General features: G+C 39.0%; 1 protein-coding gene across 4 annotated transcripts in view; it reads right to left on the bottom strand.

Annotated features, from left to right (window-relative positions):
• The window catches only part of Rasgef1b (RasGEF domain family member 1B), a 564489-nt gene that overhangs the window by 23283 nt on the left and 518316 nt on the right, over positions 1–22890 (bottom strand). For 2 of the 4 annotated variants that reach the window (XM_070012940.1, XM_070012941.1), the window contains exons 5-6: positions 1756–1938; positions 24–146 (exon numbers count right to left, since the gene is read on the bottom strand). In XM_070012940.1, coding sequence (XP_069869041.1) covers positions 24–146; positions 1756–1938 — 306 coding nt within the window. Of the gene's footprint in view, positions 1–23; positions 147–1755; positions 1939–12870; positions 12900–13896; positions 14020–22890 lie in introns of those variants that run through there. The other 2 variants (XM_070012942.1, XM_070012943.1) reach the window with 2 other exon arrangements.

Raw genomic sequence — 22890 nt, 5'->3', positions numbered from 1 at the left:
TAAAGTTCAAAATGTTTCCTTACCTTATCACTATCAGGATCACTTAGTCTCTGGTGCTCAACACATAATTGGCAAACTTTGGCCATGAGCTCATACGGATGCATAAACAACCGAGAACTGAGTAAGAAGGTGAATATATATGTCCTCTGTGACAAGAGAAAAAAGACATTGTTGATGGTGCAGCTGATTTCATTAACTTCTCTTGATCAAAGTTCATATACTACAATTTCAAAAGTAGTACCTGCACATATAACAATACAATATGAATTTTTCCTTTACCTTTGTCTCTATCTTTTTCCTTTAAACCATAATAAAATATTAACAGAATTCCAGCACAAATTTAGTTCCTGAAATTATTCAGAGAACATTTTCACCTCTATCTGCAGAAAGCCAGGCTACCAGGACACCTTACTTATTGTAGGAGAGAATAATGAAATTCAGCCCAGAAAGAGAAATCCCACTTAGATATACCACCCAGAGAGGATCTGATTATGTGATCAAATATTATAGTACCTGGATGGAAACAAAAACAAAATGAAACAACAAAAAAGAAAGAAGACCCCACTTATTCCACCTATGTTCAATTAAGAATCCTCCTGTGTGTTCATATAGTACACTGAAGAGTTTGTGGCAGAGCAGTTGAAGATGATCTTATGAGTAACCTATTTACTTGCATGAGGGCCAAGCAATTTGATCAAGCACAATAAAACACTATATACTTTTCTTTTACCACATTGTCTCCCAAGAAGCCAGTAATGAAGTAGTGCCTTATTTGTTATAGTAATTTCAGACTCCCAATGAAAAGAGAAATTCCATGGATTGTTCCCTCACTCCATCCCCCAGGCGCCTATAGTGGCTCATAAACATTTACAGGGCTGAACAAGGAGCTCCGTTTAGTTTTGATTACTCGTTTTCCCTGTGTGGCAACATATCTGAAAATACCATGTACAAATCACACAGAGAGAGATAACTTAGTAAGAAGCATTATGCTGAATTACCACAGTAAGCACAAACTAACCTTTGCATGCCAAAGTTATTATTGTATTTATAAAAACGAATGAAGATGGTCTCTAGATACTTTCATGAAATGGCCATCAATAACCAGCTGTTTAATAAATCTTGTTATCCTACTAAACTGAATTCCACCAAAGTAAGTACTGTGGCACACAAGAAAAATCAGGTGTTACAGAAAGAAAAAAAAAAAAAACCTGTGTTTAATTCCAGATGCTGGAGGTGATACTGAGTATAAATACTCAACTGTGAAATTTCAGTCTCCTCCCCTATCCTGTTTTAGAATTATTGGGATAATATGTAACAAATTTGCTAGATTACACAGTGCTAATTTACAAACTGTAAGTTATCAAAGCAAACCAGAAGCAAATCTCATCTGAATTCTCCATATGAGTGATGGGATTGGAAATAAACATACTCTAAGGGCATTGAATGTTCTCTAGCATTTTTATTTTAAAACGAAAGAGTAGACACAGATCAACCCTACATATACTTTATTCCAATGGTACCAGACTACCTATACTGTGGCACCTCACCTGAAAAAATCAAAACCTTTAGCGGAGACTATGTGACACATACCCATACTTGATTTGAATTCAAAGCATTCAACAATCATTATGTAGTTTCTTACTAAGAAAATTCTTAGCAACCTGAGTATAATTCCACAGTGCACATGGTTCCTGAATACTACATTATACTTTGTTCTATAATAAAGGTGGCCTTCAGAGGATAAGGAATACTTACATCTGGATAGTAATCCACATTAGGTACTAAGTGCTGGATAAGAGCTTCCAGAGACCCAGAAAGGAGATTGTTGTCATGGTAATACAGCCCTCCACAGCTGTCCTCTGAAGACTGATAGAGGTTTCGGTTGTAACCACTGCTGTCAAACATTGCTGAAAAAGGAGGAGTCTGAGGCATACTTTCCTAAAAAAATAAATAAATAAAAGAAGAGAACATGGTGTCAGCATACATAATATAAAAAGAGAAATCATCCTTAACAGGATAAGCTTTAATAGTAATCAACAGATCATTACAAAATATCAGAACCCACCCAAAGCCAAATTGTTCTTCGAATATTACATGTATACAGACTGTTAAGTACAGAAAAATGGATTCTGGATCTCACTGGTGCCATCCTGGAAACATGTGGATGATAGGGAATTGGGTTTAACTGGTACCATCTTGGCTTCCTGGTGAATGAAGGTGAAGTCCCACTGCCAAGTAATGGGTGTGCCTGAATTCCTAGAGGCAGGGGCAAGGATTTGGACAATAGCTTACTGGACCTGCCAGTTTTATACCATGAACTTCAAGGAGCAAGCTCCCTGTGACCCCAACCCTTCACCACGACACTATTTAGAGGTCCTGACCAGCTCAGTTGCCATTTTACACCATACCTTGTGTATCCTAACTCTCCTCAGGTCATCATGGTATCCCTCTTTAACTCTTCATTAGAGTTGATCTGCTCTTTCTTTGCTCTTTTACCCTGGTGACTCAGTTTTCTAACAGTATTAAGTGTATCTGAGGCTGCAAGTTTTTTGGGGACATGTGTCCGCTTGTAGTTGCTGGCTATCTAATAAGGACTCCTGATTCGACCTTTCAAAATATGGCTTCTTGGGAGCTCACAAATTCCCGTATAACAGTACCAATCTCATTCAATCAAATACAAAATGCATAGGCAAGTCAGGTCTCTGACTGTTGTGGTTGTACATAATTTCTTCACATTTGAGGAAGGGGCTGAGGAACTGAGTTTGTATTGCTTGATCCCATGAAGTCAAGTATTCCTTCAGATTTTGCTGGGAAGAACTAAATGGAAGAGATAACTGACTAGTCCTGGACATATGAGAAAACTAACTTACAAAAAGCCTAGAATTAACACATGATGTGTGTGTGTGTGTGTGTGTGTGTGTGTGTGTGTGTGTGTGTGCTTGTGTGCACACGCATGCACATGCTTCTTGCAGATATCAAGACATGTAGTGCTGTCTCCCCAGCTTTTTAGAAGCTCAGATACTGTTGATTTTCTCCCCTTAGTGTCCAGTTCTTGGAAAGGGAAAAAGAGGAATATACAGTTCCCAGTAAACATGCTGGCTGAGAAGGCACCTGGCTGGGAAACAAGGGGTGCTGTGACAGTCCTGAGATAAGTTGCTCCTCCCCCTCTGTGTGCCTAGCAGCTCACAAAGCCCTTGTCAGAGAGTGTTCATGGGAGGCCAGAAGCTAGTAAGTTATTACTTGGATTCCTGGGGGACGTAGAGCTGGTTCTGAGAACAGACTTGGGTTTCTGGCAGCATGTCTGGACAATAGAGGCATTCAACAGTTGTGCAGGCTGGGGGTTTCAGAAAGCAAACAATGAGGGGAAACCAAACTGCAGGATTGACAGGGACACAACCAGGGCTAATCCTTCTTTTCAAGAGGCCGAAAGATATTTGCATCCAAATGGAAGAAGAGAGAGAGAGCCCAGTGTTAGAAGTCACATTCCTTAGTCTACTCGCTTCAGTTCCAGCTACCACTAATGGGGGGCACACACAGCTCACAACATGCACACGTGCCTCCAGAAGAGGTGGGCCAGGGTGCAGTGTTAAGAAAACACACCCGCCTAGAAAGCCAAACTAGCCAGTGAAAATAGCACTTTAAAAAGTCAACAGAAGGGTTGGAGGCATGGCTCAGTTGGTAAAATGCTTACCAATGGCAAAAGCAGCCAGAGGTACCAAGTTCAAGTGCTGGCCTTAGAACAAGAAAAAAAAGAGAAAAGAAAAAAAAAGTAAATAGAAAAAAATAAAGAGCTTCAACTTTGTGTTTTCCATCCAAAAGAAAAATAAATAAATAAACCACCAAAACACAGCTGAACGTGAATTTAAAGAAATCTACGAAAAAATTTGCCACAACTGGGAACAAAATGATTGCTGAGAATCACTATAGGGGAATTTGTCACTCAGTTCATTGTTATCTACCTCTCACTTAGGGTCAGGAACTGTGGGTTGTAATGTTAATACACACTCAGCACAATTCCTTAGGTGGTAAGCTCTCACATGTAGTGACCATATTAAATAAATAACTCAATGTTATGTTTTATAAAGCCATGGACAAAGGAAATTTCTGTCCCCTTCAAACTGAACATATTTTATGAATACAATTCGTGTGTAATGTAATTGTTACACATGAGTTGTCCTTGCTAGGAAGTAAAAGAGCCAATCAACAATTGACATGAGAAATCTAGAGTATCCTCAAACTTGGAGACCAGGACCTAAGAAGAAAGGCATACCTACAACTTCCTTCTGATGATATCTGGACTTGGTTGCCTGTGGCTTAAGTTTTCCATGGTTACAACCACTGGCACACAGGATTTGGAGAATTCCTTTAATTCATGTTGGATTTTTTTTCTGTTAGAAAACACTATATTATTTCTTGGTTATTGATACCAATCTAACAAAATACTTTTGGGAGATGGTTAGTCCAGATACAACAACTTCTGAAAATCAGAAAATAATATTCAATGGGACTCTAGGAAAAGCACTGGTTCAGAATACAAACAATAGATTTCATTTCACTCTGAGCAATTTCATTTCAATGTAAATAATTAGAAGTGATGGCGTAGGGACCTCAGGATGAGCAGACCAAGGATTTGAGAGCAATACACTAGCCAAATGTGTAACTTAAATGATTAGAAATGACTGCAAGACAGACATTTATGGAGGAAGCCAATGTGCCTGAGGCATCACAGTCAGGTCCAAACTCCTCTTTCTATAAACATGCAACTTGAGACCAGAAAGTAGGGGGAGGTGAACTGCAGTGACCAGGCTGTCATGTGACTCTAGCACAAAATGAGCCAGATGGAACTTTCCCAATCGTGCATTCCTGTTGCCCTGGGCTTATTAGCAGTACATGCTAGCCCACAAGACAGTCATGGGTCATTCAGTTTCCTTTCAAGTAATCAGAACCAAGTATTTGCACTTCTTAATTATACACTCCTGTATAGTAAACAAGGACTCAGATCTGGATTAAGATTCAGATTTAATGAAGTCCTAATTTGGGTACTTAATCCCTGTGAAATCTTCAGAAAGTGCCTTAATTCATCCCTCCCCCATCCCTGTTATATTCTCCATCTGTTACTTTCAGTTCTGTTCACCCCTTCCAGCATCCTACATTGTTTATATGCAACTACTCATCTTCTTCCTAGGAAAGCTCCTCTTACAACATTCTTTTGAGAATTTTGCCAAAGATTCTTATGTATTATTCTTTGGACATGTACCACAAGATTTCTTGGGAAAGTATAAAATACAAACACTTCAAAAACTTCCTCCCCCAAAGGCACCAAAAGAAAATGTTACTTATAGCGATGCAAGACAAACTGAGAAAAATTAATTGGTGTTATAGATTATGCTTTACTTAAAAACCAATTGTAACAAGAGACTATGTCACAGGCAGTTTTCTACCTTCAAATTAGTCCAAAGATATGTTGCTCATCAGTTGATTTTCCCATGAGTATTTTTGTTTTCCCAACTTGAGTATTGAACTTATACAGAGCAATTAATGAATTGCTGAACTCCAAGTCACTCCAAGAGACCCTGGCCCCTTATTTACGCATAATGGGTAAATTTTCAACCTTGCCATCCATGTACTTATTTAGAACAGCATCTTTCCATTTCCTTACATCTTTCTCCCTTCATTGGTAGAACATTCCCCTCACTTTGAAATCTCATGTATACTAAAAAAAATTGTCCACATTCCCAAACTCTCATTTTTCTGAATTCCCTTTAAGATGTCTCTCTGGAGATCCAGGTGAGTCAGCTCCAACAACTTCACTGGCTTCTGTTTGTGTAATCGTTTACTGACGCCTTTGTGGATTCTGCAACACCCCATCTGTCAGTAATCCTCATTCTTTTTTTACTTCAGAAGCAGCTTAGGCTCAGAAAAACTCTAATAATTCTCTGAGCATTACACATTCCGGGGACAAATCAGGTAGGGTTTCAAACCTAGGTCTTTAGATTCCAGGCACAAACTTTTATTACAGTTCTCCATGCTATCCTGAGAATGGTATTCTTCCCTTTGAACTTCTAGTATGTAACCATAAAACGAAAAGCCTGTCCGTCTGTCCCAAATTATAAGCTGTTAGAATAATTTATGGTTTACATGTTCTACATAAATCTTTGCTCCAAAGATATATTCATACCACTCATTACCCTTATTAAAAAGTCACACTGTCAACAGCAGTACATAAGTTACTGACCTTGGCAATCAAAGTACAGTGTCAGCTCCGCAAAGATTACCAAGATTTTGATATGTATGTTTGATTTTTTAAGAAACAGTTTAGTATTTTTAAAACAGGGAGCAGGTGAACAGTCACAGAGCATCTTACAGTGGGTAGCACATTGGATTTGATGAAATTCAATGATACATGCTTATACTTTATAGATTTCCAGAAAAAAAATTAGTAAGACAAATGTCAAAAGAAAGATCACAGTTCATAGTATTCATCACTAATCTCTGAATAATCTTTAACAAGTGACTAGTCTAGCCACATTCTGAAAGATTAACTGCCTGAGTAATAAATAAACACAAAGAAAAGTCAGCAGAATGGTACTGAAAGTACTGTCTGTACCAGATCATTTTAAATACTCAAGAAGATAAACAGTTTGTTTTCTCTGTGTCCTCTCCCTCCTTATTACTCCTGAGAGAGCTACTGTTCATTCAGAACAACTCAGAGTCTGTGTCCAGGATTTTAGTTCTACCTGCTTCAACTCTGGAATTAAAGAAGTGAGGCTCAGAAGATTAAGCATGGGCTTAGTTCTTATGAAAATAAATTCAATAATCACAGTACTAGACCTAAGAATCCAGAACAGTATTTATCCCTGGGCACCTCTAACTCTAGAAATCACTTGCTAATGACCCCTCTAGGGAACACAAGCTAGTGTGAAGTGATGTGAGGAGGTTCTCAGACTATATTAGCTCCTACTCATTATTTCATGGCCATGTACTCTAATGCTTTTAACTGTGGTGACCCTTCCCCTTTTAGTTTTGACAACTACTATTCTCTGTCTCTAGGGTTCACAAAGTCTCAGTTTCTACAATCTCTGATGCTCCATTCTTCCTTAGCACTAATTTGCTAACCATATACCTTGTATAGAAAACAGTGCCTACTTCTCAAAATTAGAATGTATTCACATAGCTTAGTTAACTGTTAAATAAAACTTTTCAAGACTAAAAATTCCCTCATAGGGTTTGGGTGGGGGGGCAGGAAGGAAGAGAGCTGGATGAGACCCATGTAAAACTTGTTGACTTGATTCAAATCACTACCACTGAAACAGACTACAGATTTAAAAGGTAATTATCAACACTCAGTTTAATTTGGGAGCCAGTTCCTTGCTATCCAAAACACATTTCTTTTCAGCCAGTATTCCTTAACATTTGTGTTACACATGTGTGTGTCAGTTCTGGGGCTTGAACTCAGAACCTGGAAGGTGCCCCTGAACTTTTTGCTCAAGGCTAGCATGCTACTCCTTAGCTACTTAGCTCTACTTCCAGCTTTTTGATGGTAACTGGAGACAAGCGTCTCATGGACTTTTCCTGCCCAGGCTGGCTTTGAACTGTGATCTTCAGATCTCAGCTTCCTGAGTAGTTAGGATTAAAAATGTAAGCCATCAGCACCCAGTGGTCCTTAACCTTTTAAGATGACAAACATTTCTTCCACAGCCCCTGAAGAAACATACCAACAAGTTAGCATATACTTTAACGGATTAAGAGGCCAAAGTACTGGTGTATACAGAATTCAGATGTCCTGTCTATATCCCAAAGTAAAACAAGGGACATCTGAATAGAACATTGGCCTAACACTCTCAAGACTTGCTCCTTAGAAATCAAGAGATAATTTTTTTTTCAGGTAGTACCATTCCAATTGAGTTAAAAAAATAAAAGAATGATACATCTTTTGGTTTGGGTAGAACAATTAAAATAGCCTGTTTTCCCCACTACACTCAGGCAGCATAATAAGTTGGAAGGAGAGGCAGCAAGTCAATGGGAAAACAATTTTGATTTTTGAAATAATAAACCAAACTTAAAAAACCTTATGGCCACCAAAATTATTGTCATAGATTACTGACTACGCCGAAAAAATTTCCAGTTAATAAAAGATATACCGAACCAAGGCAGATGATATGAATATTCCTTCTTAGAATTAATTTGGTAGGTTGAAAAAGTCAGTTGACAGACAAGAAATCTTACAGGGCTGCTAATTTGGTCACAAAGATAGATCATGTTCTTCTAAGGGCCCTGGAAAAGTTCAGCCTGACATTGATCCAGCAGCAAGGAAGCAGTCACTGGGTGATTTACAGGATGAATGAATTTGAAAGGCATGTCTAATGGTTTTAAACCCACTAAAGCACCAGATGAAAAGCTGCCTTTTTCTAAACAGCAGACTGCGTTTGAATTAGTGACTGCTTTTGCACAATGTTATTTATGATGAAGCAGGTGCACGAGGATAGGTGGTTTCAGGTGACAATCTGAATTGGGAGAGAGGCTGAGGAACACACGGGCATGGAGACTAAGTCAAAAGCGATCCCTCAATGCCTGTTAAAGATACTTTCATAAATCTCCACCTGAATGTCTTGTCAGCATTTCCTCTAAATTGAAGTTAGAAAATACAGGAGTCAAAAAAAATTCAATACTATTTCATCATGGAGTGCAATATTGATGCCTTTATGTTGCTACAATATTTTAGCATTCACGCAAATGCTGCACAGACCCCCTCTACACCCCTCCCCACACACACAAAGGCTTCCTTACCAGAAATGAAATTTGAAAGCATATTTGCTTAATGGGAAGAGATTTAATTTAATATCCTGGAAATACAGATTTCCCAATTCCCATTTTGATTCTAAAGGAACTTTGTACCTTGGTGAGATGCAACTTTAACAACTCAACTTTTTTTTCCCTTTACTCATTTGAAAAATTGCAGTGATCTGAACTGGAACGCGTTCACATACTTCTCTACCTAGTCCCCTGTAGCCTCCTTTTAGCCACACTAGAGCTGAGACTACAAAGAATGACTAAATGTTCATACAAGGTCTCTGACTGTAGATTTGCACACGGGTCAAAAGTAAAAGGCAAGCCCTTGATGCTATCTGAAACAGCTTGTTTTGAGATGAGTGAAATGTTGAGAAGATTATCTTCTCATTTCTTTCCCTAATCAGAAGAAGCCATACAGAAGAGATTTCTAACAACATCTGTGGAAATTGTTGCGATGCTATATTTATGCCAATCTCTGTAAGAAAGAAGAGGCAAATAACTTGGAGTAGACAGCTCAGAATCAACCCACTTCTTTTGGCATGTTAACAGACAGTAATTCCAAGATAAATACATTCCTTGGAACTGAGTCCCAATTGCTTCATAGATTCCTCAGTTATGGGAGAAAAGATAATTATTACATTTGAGAAAGATCCTTTCTTTCTCCAAAATAAAGAAGTGATAATTCCTGATTTGAGTTATAGGCATCCATATAAAAAATAAATTCACATTTTACTTTCTCTTTAAAAAAAATCTTCACTAATTCCTCATTGAAGAAAGAAGGGAATTGTGAGTCAAAGAGAATCTCTGGTTTCTTTGGAAGAAAAACAAAGATAAGATTTGTGATTTTTTTTGTCTTGGGGATGTTGTTAGCAAATTATTAAAGTATAAAATCGCATCTCAGTTCATAGCAACCCGAAGTAAACTTACAGAGTCATTAAATAATCTTCCTAAGAGATAAAGCAGTATGGTGTGGGGAGGAAAGCCAGGACAAGTGGTTATTCTTTTTATGTGTTCACTAATCTACAATGCTATCTCTCATGTAGTTCTTGAGCTTAACAGTAGATGGCTCCTCTTTCCTTGTCTTGAAAGGCTGGTGCTTTGCTGCAGTAACAGCTGGTGTTAGTTTTAAAAAGGGCAACTCAGTTCTAAAGAAAAGATATTGAGAAATTAGTGTTGTGATTCTGGCACATCACTGAGTTGAAGAAAGTGGCAATCCTCATACCATATAAGTGAAGACCTAGACTTGCTGATCAAGACAGTTGGTCCTATTCCCTGTTGTCTCAGACGCCCATCTGCGACAGAATAAATTATTTCATTTCCCGAAAATAATTTAAAAAAAAATGACCTTCTGGGTAATCAAAGTCAGTATTATCTAATCAAATACTATCACAAGAACTAGAATCCTGGCAGGGCCCCTCTTCTTGACAATTCAATACAATCACTACTAGCCATAATGACTCCTAAGCACTTAGTGGTCAGTGTACCCTAAAAGCTATATTTTTAATTCTGTTCAACTCATACTAAATGTGCTCATATGACTAAAGGGCATCATAAAGGACAGCACAAAATGACAAGGTGAATCAGCATGTATCTACGATAGATTTTATGCTATATACCAGAATATCATATGTTGAACATTTTTATTAAAAGATTTCTCTTTTCTTTTCTTTTCTTTTTTTTTTTAAGATTTTGCTTTTCTATACCCAACTCATCTTGGCATAAAAATGAGCTGACAGTGAGGACATTTGTAAAATTCAGATTTTTTTCTCCATGTTTTATTACATAACATAGTTACTGTGATAATTTTATATATATATATTTTTTTGGCCACAAGTTCTTGAAAAACTATGTTTATCCCTCCCATTCTATTCTTCTGTTTTAGATATAGGTAGGTGTTTGTGGTCTACAAGATGTTTTCCTTTCTAAAAGGCTAATGTTTTATTTTCCCTATCAAAGTACTTTTCCATCAAGGTTTCCTAATAAAATTTGAACTGAATAACCTGCACATATATACATACTTTCTGAGGAAATAATAACCAAATAAACTGAGGAAAAAATGATTGGCTAAAAGAAATTTAAATTTTAGTAGAAACTGTCACATAATAGGCCAAGAAACTATGAAAAATTTGAAAACACAATTGTTAATGTTTTTCTGACTCTTATTGAAGTTGGTCGCAAGAGGAAAACAAAATCAAAAGGCAGTTTAAGAAGTATTCCATTCCTATATAAATTAATCAATAGGAAGAATTTCACTGTCCTCTCTTCATTTCTTTTTTCTCATTTCTTGAGAAGATTGCAACATCTTTGTGTGCATCGCCTCACCCGTCCTTGGTCCAACCTAATACAAGGTGCAGATGTGAAGTGACAGCACAAGTAAAGCAGTTATCACTGAGATAAAAGAGACCATAAACCATTCAGCTCAACTCCCCATGTCTAGTCTAGAGTTGCAGGTACAAGGAGAGGCCATGTGACTTGTCAGGCCTCCAAATTAGCATGAACCCAAGTTTCCTTCTTCCCTACAACTGCCATTTTATCAATAGTCCATATGTATGTGTGTATATATACAAATTTAACTGGAGAACCAAAAACAAAATATATAGAAAAAGGGACTATAGTTCTGGAAAAGTGAAAAGAATGGATAAAGGATACCTGAGTTTAACCACTAATAAAAATAAATCCATAAATATTAAGCATCATTTCCCACAGGACAATTTGCTTCTTTAAGAGTTCAGACAATGCTATAAGACAATTCCATTTATTATCTGTGGCATCAGAATGGAGCTTCTCAGTTCTTGCTCAGAATTCTTGATTGTTTTCACAAGCAAGGCAGAATACCCTGCATTTCCAGCTCCTTTCCAAGGCAGTGTTCTCTAAGAGGCTCTGACAAATACCCATGTTCCTCCCAAGTCCCATTCTTCCAGGGAGCCTTTGGAAGCTGATAAAGCTGGTCCCAGGGCTTCCAGTGTCAAATTATCCCCCCAGACTTCCTCCTCTATTTTCTTATCATGCCTTTCCCCTAAATGCATGGTAGGCAATTGGTTTTATTTGGTCTATTGTACTCGATTACATAGTAGTTAATTTCAGATCATATGAACAAAAATGTTAGCAATGATGTACATATTCTTATGACAAATAACAAATACTTTACAAATATGTAGTTATATATATGTATACTTAATGTATTGGATTAGATGTTAAGGGGGGGTGGAGAACGACAATAAATGCAAATATTTTCTGATGATTCTCTTCCTCCAAAGATAAGACAATACCACCTTCAGGAATCAGTATATGCCAAAACCTGAAAATATGGCACAGGAGAAATTAATTCTAGAGTGAACACTGCATTAGATAAATGGAAAGTACAGGCCAGTATGTTCAGTAGCTGGAAACATTACCACCTTTAGGAAAACAAAAGATGGTCCAACAAGCAGAAGAAACTTGCTCACTGGTAGCTTATATTCTCAGCCCTACAGATCTACTTGAAATGAAATACATGAGGGACAGAAGCCTGACTTCAGTCAAGTGTCCTGTAGCTTCAGTGGCTCAAACACTGTCCCCCTTCCCATGTTACATTGCCATTCATGATGGGGTTTAATTAGTTACCATTACTATTATTCTGCTATGAAAACCTCAGCAGCTAAAAAAAAATTCCTTTTCTTTAAAGAAATCAATTCTACATTCGCTCTGAACACCATTTGACCAGTCATTCCCTCACTAATCTCCAAACAAGTACATGTATTTTAAACCTCCTTGCTTAACATAGACTGACCCACCAGAGCCTTAACTATGTTTAAATTAAGGCACAGTCATCACATGCCAAGATCCAGCCACTGTTCTCAGGAGGAAAAAAAAAAATTATTCACCCCATCTGAGTCTGACTGTGTCAGACAGCATTCACGAGTGTGACACCCGGGTCCCTGGACTCTTCCCCTTTATTCACCAATGAGACCCTCCCTGTAAGAGGTCATCTGCTAAATATAGATCCACGCGCACTAGCAGTTCCTGACCATTGTCACATGGCGCTGCTGACGAAAGGACTCCTAGGAGACGCGATCTCCCAAACACACATACACAAGTCACCTGTACACACCGTGGTCACCGAAGTCATCTGCAAAGGCGACACATCCACACGGAGAAGAGAACAACGCTGCCCAGACCAAGACCTTCTCCTCCTGCTGATTGGCACGCTGGTGCCCTCCTGTCAGAGGACTGAGCTACGTGGCCTGGCCTGACCTGTGCCATGTGGATGGGGTCAGGTGGGAGGCTCCAGTGAGCACACACACACACACACACACACACACACACACACACACACACACGCCCCATCCCCCCCCCGTTTTGCCGCCTTCTCCCCTACAGCACAGAGACCTTCCCACGTTCTCTCCTAGAAAGAGGGGTCTCCCTCACGCCGTCTGCCCACTGGGCTACCAGTCATAATCCCCAGCAGATGACAACTATCTTCAGGACACTTGTCCCCGCGTAAACTCACCCGAGCTCGGGGAAAAAAAAAAATAACAAGTCGACAAGGTGTCTCCCAAGTTTGCCAGCCGAGCCCAGGTAGGAAAGAGCCCAGAACGAGAGCCCGCGGGGGTAAGCCCAGGACCTTTGATGGCCCTGTCCCTTCAGCGGCAGACCTCGATCACACGGAGCCGGCACCCCGTGCACACACAAACCCAGAAAGAGAGGGAGGCAAGCGCAGCCCGCGATGGAACACAGACCCGGACGCGACTGGAGCTCCGTCACCGTTCCCAAACTACCGAGATCGCAGAGAGACCCCGGGGGAGGTCGGGGGAGCAGGCCGGGCACAGCCCAGCCTGTCCCGGCGCAGGTTCCCGAGCTCGGACCGCCCCCCCACCCTGCCCCGCACCTGTCGTGACCCGGCGGGGCCCAGGGCACCTCGGCGGCTGGGCAGTCCCCCGCTCCTGGGAGTCGGATCGCCCACCACTCAGGAGCGCACCCCGCAGCCGAAGCGCCCTGCTCAGGTCGCGGGGAGGGGCGGCGAGGGGGGAAATCTCTGGGGTCTCCCGGGAGCACGCAGCCCCGTTCCCGCTTCGGAGCTTCGGGACCCTCCAAGAGAAAGAAAAGCCCAGCCAGCCAACAACCTACCCGCAGATGGACTCTGGGTCCTCCGCCACCTGGCTGTGCGCCACGCGCCTACCGATGAGTCCGAAGCGCCGAGCAGAGAAGCGCGCGGGAAAGTGGAGGTGGGGGGGGGGGGCAGTAGAATCCGCCGAACCAGTCCCGTCCCTTGTTTATACTGAAACTACCGCACCGGCTAGGCGCACACCCCCTTCCTCCGCAGGCCCCGCCCCCTGGCCAAGCCACGCCCCTCCGCGAGCTCCGGCCAATCACGGCGCAGCTCCGCGCCCACGCCGCCGCCTCCGCCCCCCGGACCTTTTGGCGGGGCTTGATGGGCAGCGGGACTCCCGCGGCCTCCCGAGTGCTTACCTGCCCGCGTGGAAGATGCCGGTGCGGTGAGCTTTATTTAGCTGTGCTGCTTGGGTGGGCTCAACTCTGTCAACGCCCCCGCCCCGGGCGGACCGTCGGTGCAGTGTCGTGCGCACGCGCGCGCGGGTGCCCATTTACCTGCGTACTACCTGTAAATACCGGCTTGACTCGTTACACAGCATCTAGGAACACAATTAAGAGCCGGAGGTGGCTGCTGCCCGTGGAACGCTCAGAAGGGAGCAAGCCACAGAACCCTGGCTCAGCCAGCATGCACCGAGAGAGCCCGAGCGCGGGGCACCGTGCAAAACGCTGGGGGGCGCCTTGATGGCCAAAGCAGGCCGGTCCCTGCCGCGGGGAAGCACCTGGCCAGAGGAGCATACACCAGCAGCAAATGATCACCCAATCCAGAGGGAAAACTACACCGCTGGGAAGTTCCACCGAAGGCTGGAGCCCGCTCTGAAACAGGACACCTGCCTGGGAGGCGAGGCGAGCAGGCTGGTCCAGGGTGAAGGTTGTGTTGTCATGGTAACCACATACTTACCTCCACCATCGGATACTTGATAGCCATTTTAGGGAATGGTGGTCAAAGAGGTTAAAAAAAATCTTCATATTTCACCTTGTACACATGAAACACAACTGAAGGGGAAATGATGGCTGCAAGAAAGGAGATCTATAAACACACACACACACACACACACACACACACACACACACAAATTAACAGGGTCTGGAGACTTCTCTTGACAGTCTTGTGACCTTGAGTAAGTATAGTTTTTGGTTTTTTTTTCCTGAGCTTCACCTTTTTAAAATACATAAAGCAGCACGATTCGTGCCTATCCTACATGGTGGTGTGTAAGATTATTGAGGTAGAAGAGCCCTGCTCCTATTACATGCTCAGATTTTCCATCCTGGGTCTGTAACACACAAACAGGCCATGTGACCTCAGGCAAATCACTTATACACTTGAGGTGTCTGGTTTTGTAACAAAGAATTAAAAGGACCGGATAGGATCAGGATTTCCTAATGAAAATATCCTCTGTAACTTCTGGGTACACTCTCCATCCTGGAGGAGACTATGACCAATTTTATTGCCCCCTCCCCCCACACAAAGATATCTATTTTAGATTTTCAAAATGTAAAATAGATACCATGATAATACTGAGGTTACTTTTGTGTTCCCATACCACATTCTTGTTCCCCATCCTGGCAGCTCCCACAGGAGCCCTTTCAGCTTCCTATATGAATATTACCTAAAGAGACACTAACATAGACAAGCCATCTTGAACCCTAATCCTCTCTGTCACACACATTCTTCAAGACCCTAAGGACTTTAAAAAACAGCACCATGTCCATCTTCATGGGGTGGTGAGATACATGAGTTAGGTTTGAAATAACAACCCTTGAGAAACCTTCCTTGACCTTACCATTTAAAACTATAACCACCTCCATTCCATATAGCCTTTCTTTGCTTTTTGTTGTAGTTATTTTCTCCCTAAATCTCCTAGCCATTTACACACTGAATATTTTACTTACTGTTTCTCCCCCCTCTCTAGAATATAACCTTCATATGACCAGGGCTTGCTGTGGTTTTCCTGCTGTTTTTCCAATGTCTAGAACAATGACAACACATAAGCCTCAATAAATACGTTAGTTGCATAAATGAATTAATTAATGAATGTATGTCTAGCACATGCTGAGCGCTCAAGAAGTAATTGATGTTCCTATTCATGTCTTAATTATTCTCTACCATGAAGAAAGACTATTTCCATTTTGTACACTTCATAGTTTCTTGTCCTTTGACTCCCTAGGCTCAACTCCTTATAAATGTTGATAAGCTTAACAGAACCAGTCAAATTTATGCAAATAAACCCCACGGAATCATACCTCACTCCACTACTGAAAAATAGCCTGCTGCTATTGAATTTCTACTATACGGAATCCTCTTTTATCAGAATAATTTTTCTCTTCTATTCCTCTTATACCTCAAGTACACAAAATTAGAGCAAGTATTATGAGTGATCAAAGTCCAAGCTCTTTCCTTTGTTTCAATCCCTTTCATTCCCCATCTAAAATCCCAGTTTACATCATACCATATTTAGGGTGCTTTTCAATCCACCTTAAATGAACAATGCTAGTATTGTTTTATGAGCGTACCACATGAGTGTATTTACCTAGTTATTGTGTAATCTGTCTCATTCTATTTCTCCTTGTTTTTGACTTATGCTTTTGATCATCTATCCATAGTAATACATGTGGGTGGCATTCATTCCTTTCATCCACTGTTGAACATTTCACCATATTTGTGTTACATTATTTTTACTTACATTATCTGCAATCCTTACTCAATCTCTGAGACATGGGTACTGTTATTTGTATTTGTGGCATGAAAGAATGAGTCTCAGGAAGGTAAATAACTCGCCAAAGCCACTTAGCTGGAGAAGCCATAAATTAAACCCATATACTCCTGCTTCAATTGCTCCTGCCTTCCAACTCCATAAAATTGATTACTTCCTGTAAGAGTTATAAAATAATGTATACAACTAGAGGGCATGTGTATTTAAATTAAACTAGGAGCCAGTTGTTTTTCTTGCAAAGTGAGTTTATTATTTGTCTCAAAGACTGTCTTTCATAGACATGGATTAGTATCATTATTTGTGATTTAAGATTTCCTTAAGACCTCTGAACCTTAAATGAAACTGTCCCAAAATATAGCTGTCTTCAGATGTCTGAAATTCTTAATGTGAAAGAGGAATGAGGCACCAGAACTCCAGTAAAACTAACGAAGAAAAGGTATTAGGGAAGACCACAGCTTCACTGTAAGAAAAACGTTAATTATGTATGCCTTCTCAGCATTGCCCTCTAGTATATGTGTGTCTCTCTGTCTCTCTGTCTTTCTTTCTCTCTGTCTCTGTCTTCTTTCTTTCTCTCTCCCCTTTCCCCTCCCCCCAGCCTCTGCCTTATAAAATGGCCAAGTAACTCTCCAACACTTGCACTTTCTCTGTCATTTATTCTCTCAGGATTATTCTGGAATATGGAAATGAACAATTGAAGGGTATATAATCTTAGCCCCAGTTTGTGAATGCAAGAAAACAAAGGCACAGGTCACATTGCCTAGCAACAGTCAATGTGGACCACAACCTATTCATTCTTCTTCTCACAGACAAGGAGGGCAAAACCATTTTTGACAATCATGATATGCACTGTCTGTCTCATATGTTGACAAAAGATGATGAGTGTTTTATAAATTGCAAGCATAAAGGCTGAGGAGATATAATTTTAGAAACATTGGGCCTAAGCAAGCGATGTTAATACAAATTTTTGTTGTCTTCTAGATCTTAAAAATAGTTACAACTTCCCTGGAACATATAAACCCAATGATTCTTTTTTAACAACTAAGTGATTAAAAAGAAACAACTTTGAGACCTGGAGAACTAAACATAAATTATTTCATGTTAAATTAAGAAAAGCAAGTGCTGTTTCATAGCAAATAAACAAAGAGGAAGAAACGTTTTCCATCTCTCGCTTCCCCCTTCACAGAAGAGAAGGCAACACTGCAGTGGTATAGTTAAGCCAAAACCAAGATAATGGAAAACCACATGTCTCCTGTCTTAGCATCCTATATTTTTGGATTCTCTGTTTCATGTAGCTATAACGGAATGATTAGTTACTGACTTAGACGAGTTAGAACTATTCAACATCATACTTTAGAAAAAAATCTTTTAATTTCCCTTTGCACTTTAGTGTGATTTTCCATGACTTTTCTTTCCTTATCACCTGAGGAACGACCACAGAAGGGGTAAGAGGCTGCTTAGCATGCTTTGGTTTCATGCTCCTTTTTTTATTTCTGGCCTGGGTAGTCTTTCTATGGCCAGCCTAGTTTTAAAAGATGCCACACTGGCATTTCATAGCAATGAGATGAAGAACAACAAAGCATGACATCAGGATTTTGATATTTAAGATTCCAAATGCATTCTCAATGCGCTCAATCCCTTACTGACTATCCAAAGAACCTCACCACTAAAGAGGAATCCCTGTTGCAAGACAAATGACCATGTCAGCTTTGAAATGATCATTTTAATCCTAATCCCAACATTTTTTGTTTTCAGTGTCCTGTCCATTAACTGACAGAGTCAGTCAGTCAAATAATGGTCACTAAAGTATGAAAAGAGTAAAAAAATAATTCAGGAAGTTTTCTTTTACATACCCATGTTGATACTTTATCACTTGCACTTTTTTTTTGTTGGTGCCAGTCTTAGGACTTGAACTTGGGGCCTGGGCACTATCCCTGAACTTGTGCACTCAAGGCTAATACTCTACAACTTAAGCCACAGATCCACTTCCAGCTTTTTGGTGTTTAATTGGAGATGAGTCTCACAGATGTTTTTTGCCAAGGCTGGATTTGAGCCATAATCCAAAGATTTTAGTCTCCGAAGTAGGTAGATTACAGGCATGAGCCACAGCACCCAGCATCACCGTCACTGTCACTTTTTATATCCCAGATTCTACATTTGCACAAAAACATGCAACAACTGCATGGGAAATTCCATCACAGATCTCCTCAAATCCCCCTAACTTTATTTTGACAAGAACCTTGAAAGGCAACTTAATATTTTTCTTTAATAATAAGAACTAGTATTTTACTCATTTGCCACTTCATATTTCCTCTTACAAAGTAAGTATTTGCATCATGAGATGGGGTCTCTCCTTGAGGGAAAAACTTATAATTGATAACTAATATAACTTGATCTTCCCATAAAGTCCAAAGGGGATGCCCATCCTCTTCACAGACCATATAATACTGTTACCTTCTACAATCATCTTTCTTATTATTACTTATTATTTTATTATTACTTTCTTATTATGTAAGTAGTTATACAAAAGGGTTTCAATTCAACAAATCAGTTTGAACTTACAGTGCATCTTGATCAATGTCAGCGCTGTTATTTCAACATTCTATAATCTTAAACATACCTTATTTTGGGGGGTAACAATGCTTGATAGGAAATGTACTTATTACCTTATTAATGTAACTGTAACCACTCTATAAAATAGCTTTACAGTAAAAAAAAAACAAAAACAAGGCACCATAAACAAACCTCATTTTTATTAGCTAATTACTGAATGTTTAGCATTCAGTAATCTTAAAAAGTTCCATTTTTATTAAATAATTTTTGTTTTAAGTAGAAATTCACCTTTTAGGGGAGGCAGTACAAGGCTTGAACTCAGGACCTCATTTTCATGCTTAGCTTTTATCTCTCAAGGCTGTCACTCTACCACTTGAGCCACAGCTCCACTTCCAGCATTTGGATAGTTAATTGGAAATAAGAGATTCTTCCTGTTGTCTGCCTGGGTTGGCTTTGAATCTTGATCCTCATATCTCAGCCTTCTAAGTAGTTAGGATTACACATGTGAGCCACCAGCACCCAGAGAATTTAACTATCTTTAACATGAGTTTATTTAGGTAAATATTCTATAAAGTCCAGTGAAGAGTAAATATAAATATATTTTTCTGTGCATATCTTTTCTCTTTAGCAGTTAGTCTTTTTGAATGATTTCATTTTAGAGTGAATTAAGAAATACTTTTATTTGAAATTCGTATAGCTTTTAATGTTAAGCTGGATTATTTTTCTAGAAGATCCCCTCAGTTTTGGCTGAATGTCACTTCAGTGTCCTAAACATTGAATGAAAAGGGAGACAGAAGAAAAATAGGATATTAAAATCATAGAGAAATATTAATGGTCATCTTTTTATTGTTCCCCATTCTTTTGCCACCAACCAACGCAATTTTTTAATGAAGAAACTCAGTATGAGAAGGAACAAATAATCTATTCAAGGCTAACAAGATAATAGCAAAGTTATACTTGTCAAAGAGCCCTGAAACAATCCAGGACTCAAAAACTACATATTATTACTGCTTAATTATTCCTGCAGGGGTGATCTTTGACATTATAGAAGCATGATTTGTTTTCAAATACCAAGAGCAAATATTTTCAAACACTTCTTAATAAGATGAAAAGGAGAATTCCCTAGCTATCTCTAATAGCTTTTATTAAACATTTTGAAATGCCACTAGTAATATTTATTATTTCATTTAATGCTTAAAGTAGTAAATGGCAAACTCTTATGATGAAAGTAATCACAGTCTGGTTAATCTATTAACTGGACTTCATAAAGTACATTTTAAAAAATTCTGTTAGTCAAACAGTTTCTTTAATTAGGATTTACTGTTATCACAAAGCATACCTAAGAAATTTTCTCTTTGATATAGTAAAGGAACTGCCCTTATAACACTATATTATTATTATTATATCAAAATATTAGACAATTAAAGATCAGAAATAAAAATATTAAATAAAAATATTAAATAATTCTCATAAAGTATTGTGGTTTCTGGATGATTCTGTGAAGTTTAAACTTCACAATCAACCAAATATCATTTTGATACATGAACATTAATTATTTAAATAATAAATTCATCATTTTCATACAATGTATTTAAAAGTCTTAAGGAAAAACATAGTAGTCAATTTTCTGCACAGGAAAAATAGAACTGTAGTTTATATCATTAGAGAATTGATACAATGGCTATCTGGAAAGGCAGCACTAAGATTGAATTGGAGTCAAAGGGGAATTCAATTTTATCTGCAAGATTCGATTCAAAAGGAAAGGCATAAAACAGATTTAACAAAACGTTCATGATTATCATTGGAGAAGGTTACAAGGATGCTATATATATATATGTGTGTGTGTATATATAGAGATGTATCTATATCTATATATAGATACATCTATATATGTCTATATATACATCTATATAGAGAGATGCTATATATATATTTATATATTTATTTTGTAAAGTTCTCAAGAAAGTGAAACCAGTTTGTGAGCAAAATTGGATTTTTTTCATATGGCTTTACCATATAGCCTTAAACTTCTATATTTAAGACTTATGAAAACAACATGTCAGATAAAGTTATTGTTTTCCCTTTTTGTGCTTACTGGTTGATTGCATTTATAAAGCATAAGAACTATAGGCAGTTCAGATAATTATATAGGGTCTCTCTGTTATGTTTCTCAGATTAGTGTTTATCAGATTATCCCCCTCTTGTCTTTTGATTTGCTTGTGTGGACCCCTTCTCAGACAGTGACACATAGTTAACACATAAATGAGCGTTGATTCTTGACTGAAACCTGCTTTAAAGTCAAGTCTCTTACACTAACACAATTAGCATGTGATTAATGTTTCTAGGGCCTGGAATTAACCAGTGATAATTTTAGAATCTACAATTACCCACATAATTGTCCCCAATTAGCTGTCTCTGAAGAGTGGTCAAGAATAGGAAGAAGATGGAGGTTGATGGGTATGGCTCCCTATGACTGAAAAGGTCCATTTACTTCAGATCAGTTGAGATTGGAAGAAGCATATTTGGATTATGCTGAAGTTAGGAAATGCATGTGGAAAAACATGGTTGAATAGAGGTAACTTTAAAGGTAGAGTTTGGAATTTCCTTTTCTTCCAGTGAAGAAAAGAGAGGACAAATTTTCTGGCCCAGGTTATTATTCAACAGTTGAAGAGATTATCTCTTAAGCACCTAAGAAAATATATCTAAGGTCTCTATAGACAGAGGTACAAATTTAACACTTCCGAGGGGCAAGAAATTCATATCCATGGGCAAGATAAAATAAGCTAGTCAATGCTCCACAAATAAAACACGTGACTTAAGTTTGTTGTTTGTTAGGAGTTCACAACAAATTCTGTTGTTGGTTATTAAGAGTTCACAACAAATTTTTCCAGCAGTTACAAAAGACAGTCATAAATCCAAATTTCCTAACTTCCTAAATACTAATAAGCTGCATTTTCTGCCAAAATAGTTGAACTAGAACATACTGTTTTGAGAACATCTCCCAAGTTTTGGGAGTCCTGTCAATGGCCTTACATTAAAATTAATTATAGACACACTGTCGTCTTTGGAATTCAGAAAACACAACAAAGTAAACGTGAACATTAGTTTTGTTGTTTCTATTGGTAAGACAAAAACGTATATACTGCCAAAACAAACCCTTTTAAGCATATCACAATAGCATAAACTTGAACATCTTGCTCAATGCACAAGGGGACAAGTAGACTTCATAAACTTCTTTTTTCTTTTTTTAAAAAAATAAACTTCTACAGGAATATTGTTTGTCCCCTCTATCTTTCTCCTTTTCTTCCATCTCTCTTTCTCTCTCATCACTTTTCCCTTACACTGAGGCATACACTACAAGTAAATGAACCATAGCAAACACAGAGTAGAAAAAGAAAAAACGATCTTTGTAACTGGCTTGGCTAATAAACTATCTTAATTCCTAGCATCTTCATAATAAAATGAAGGGATGGGATTACACAATGTTAAAGGTATTTGTAGGTGCCAAATTCTACTTCATATTAATTGTTTTTAAGTGTTAGATTTGGACTGGGTCCATCTGAAAAGCTTAGCGGCCAAGAGGCCTATCCAGCCCTAGAAGTAAGAGACTTCCCCTCTTCTCATTGATAGTAGAGAATATAGACAAATATTTTACCTGGAGCTCAGTGTCTGTGTTTCCATACTGATTCTCCAGAGATCTGTGTTCACTTTTCCCCAAGGTTCAGACCTTCAAGGAAGGCCAGTATAA

Source organism: Dipodomys merriami, unplaced genomic scaffold, assembly GCF_024711535.1.
Source record: "Dipodomys merriami isolate MVZ:Mamm:240054 unplaced genomic scaffold, mDipMer1.0.p SCAF_9, whole genome shotgun sequence".
NCBI lineage: Eukaryota > Metazoa > Chordata > Mammalia > Rodentia > Heteromyidae > Dipodomys > Dipodomys merriami.
This window is presented reverse-complemented; position numbering and strand designations above follow the sequence as displayed.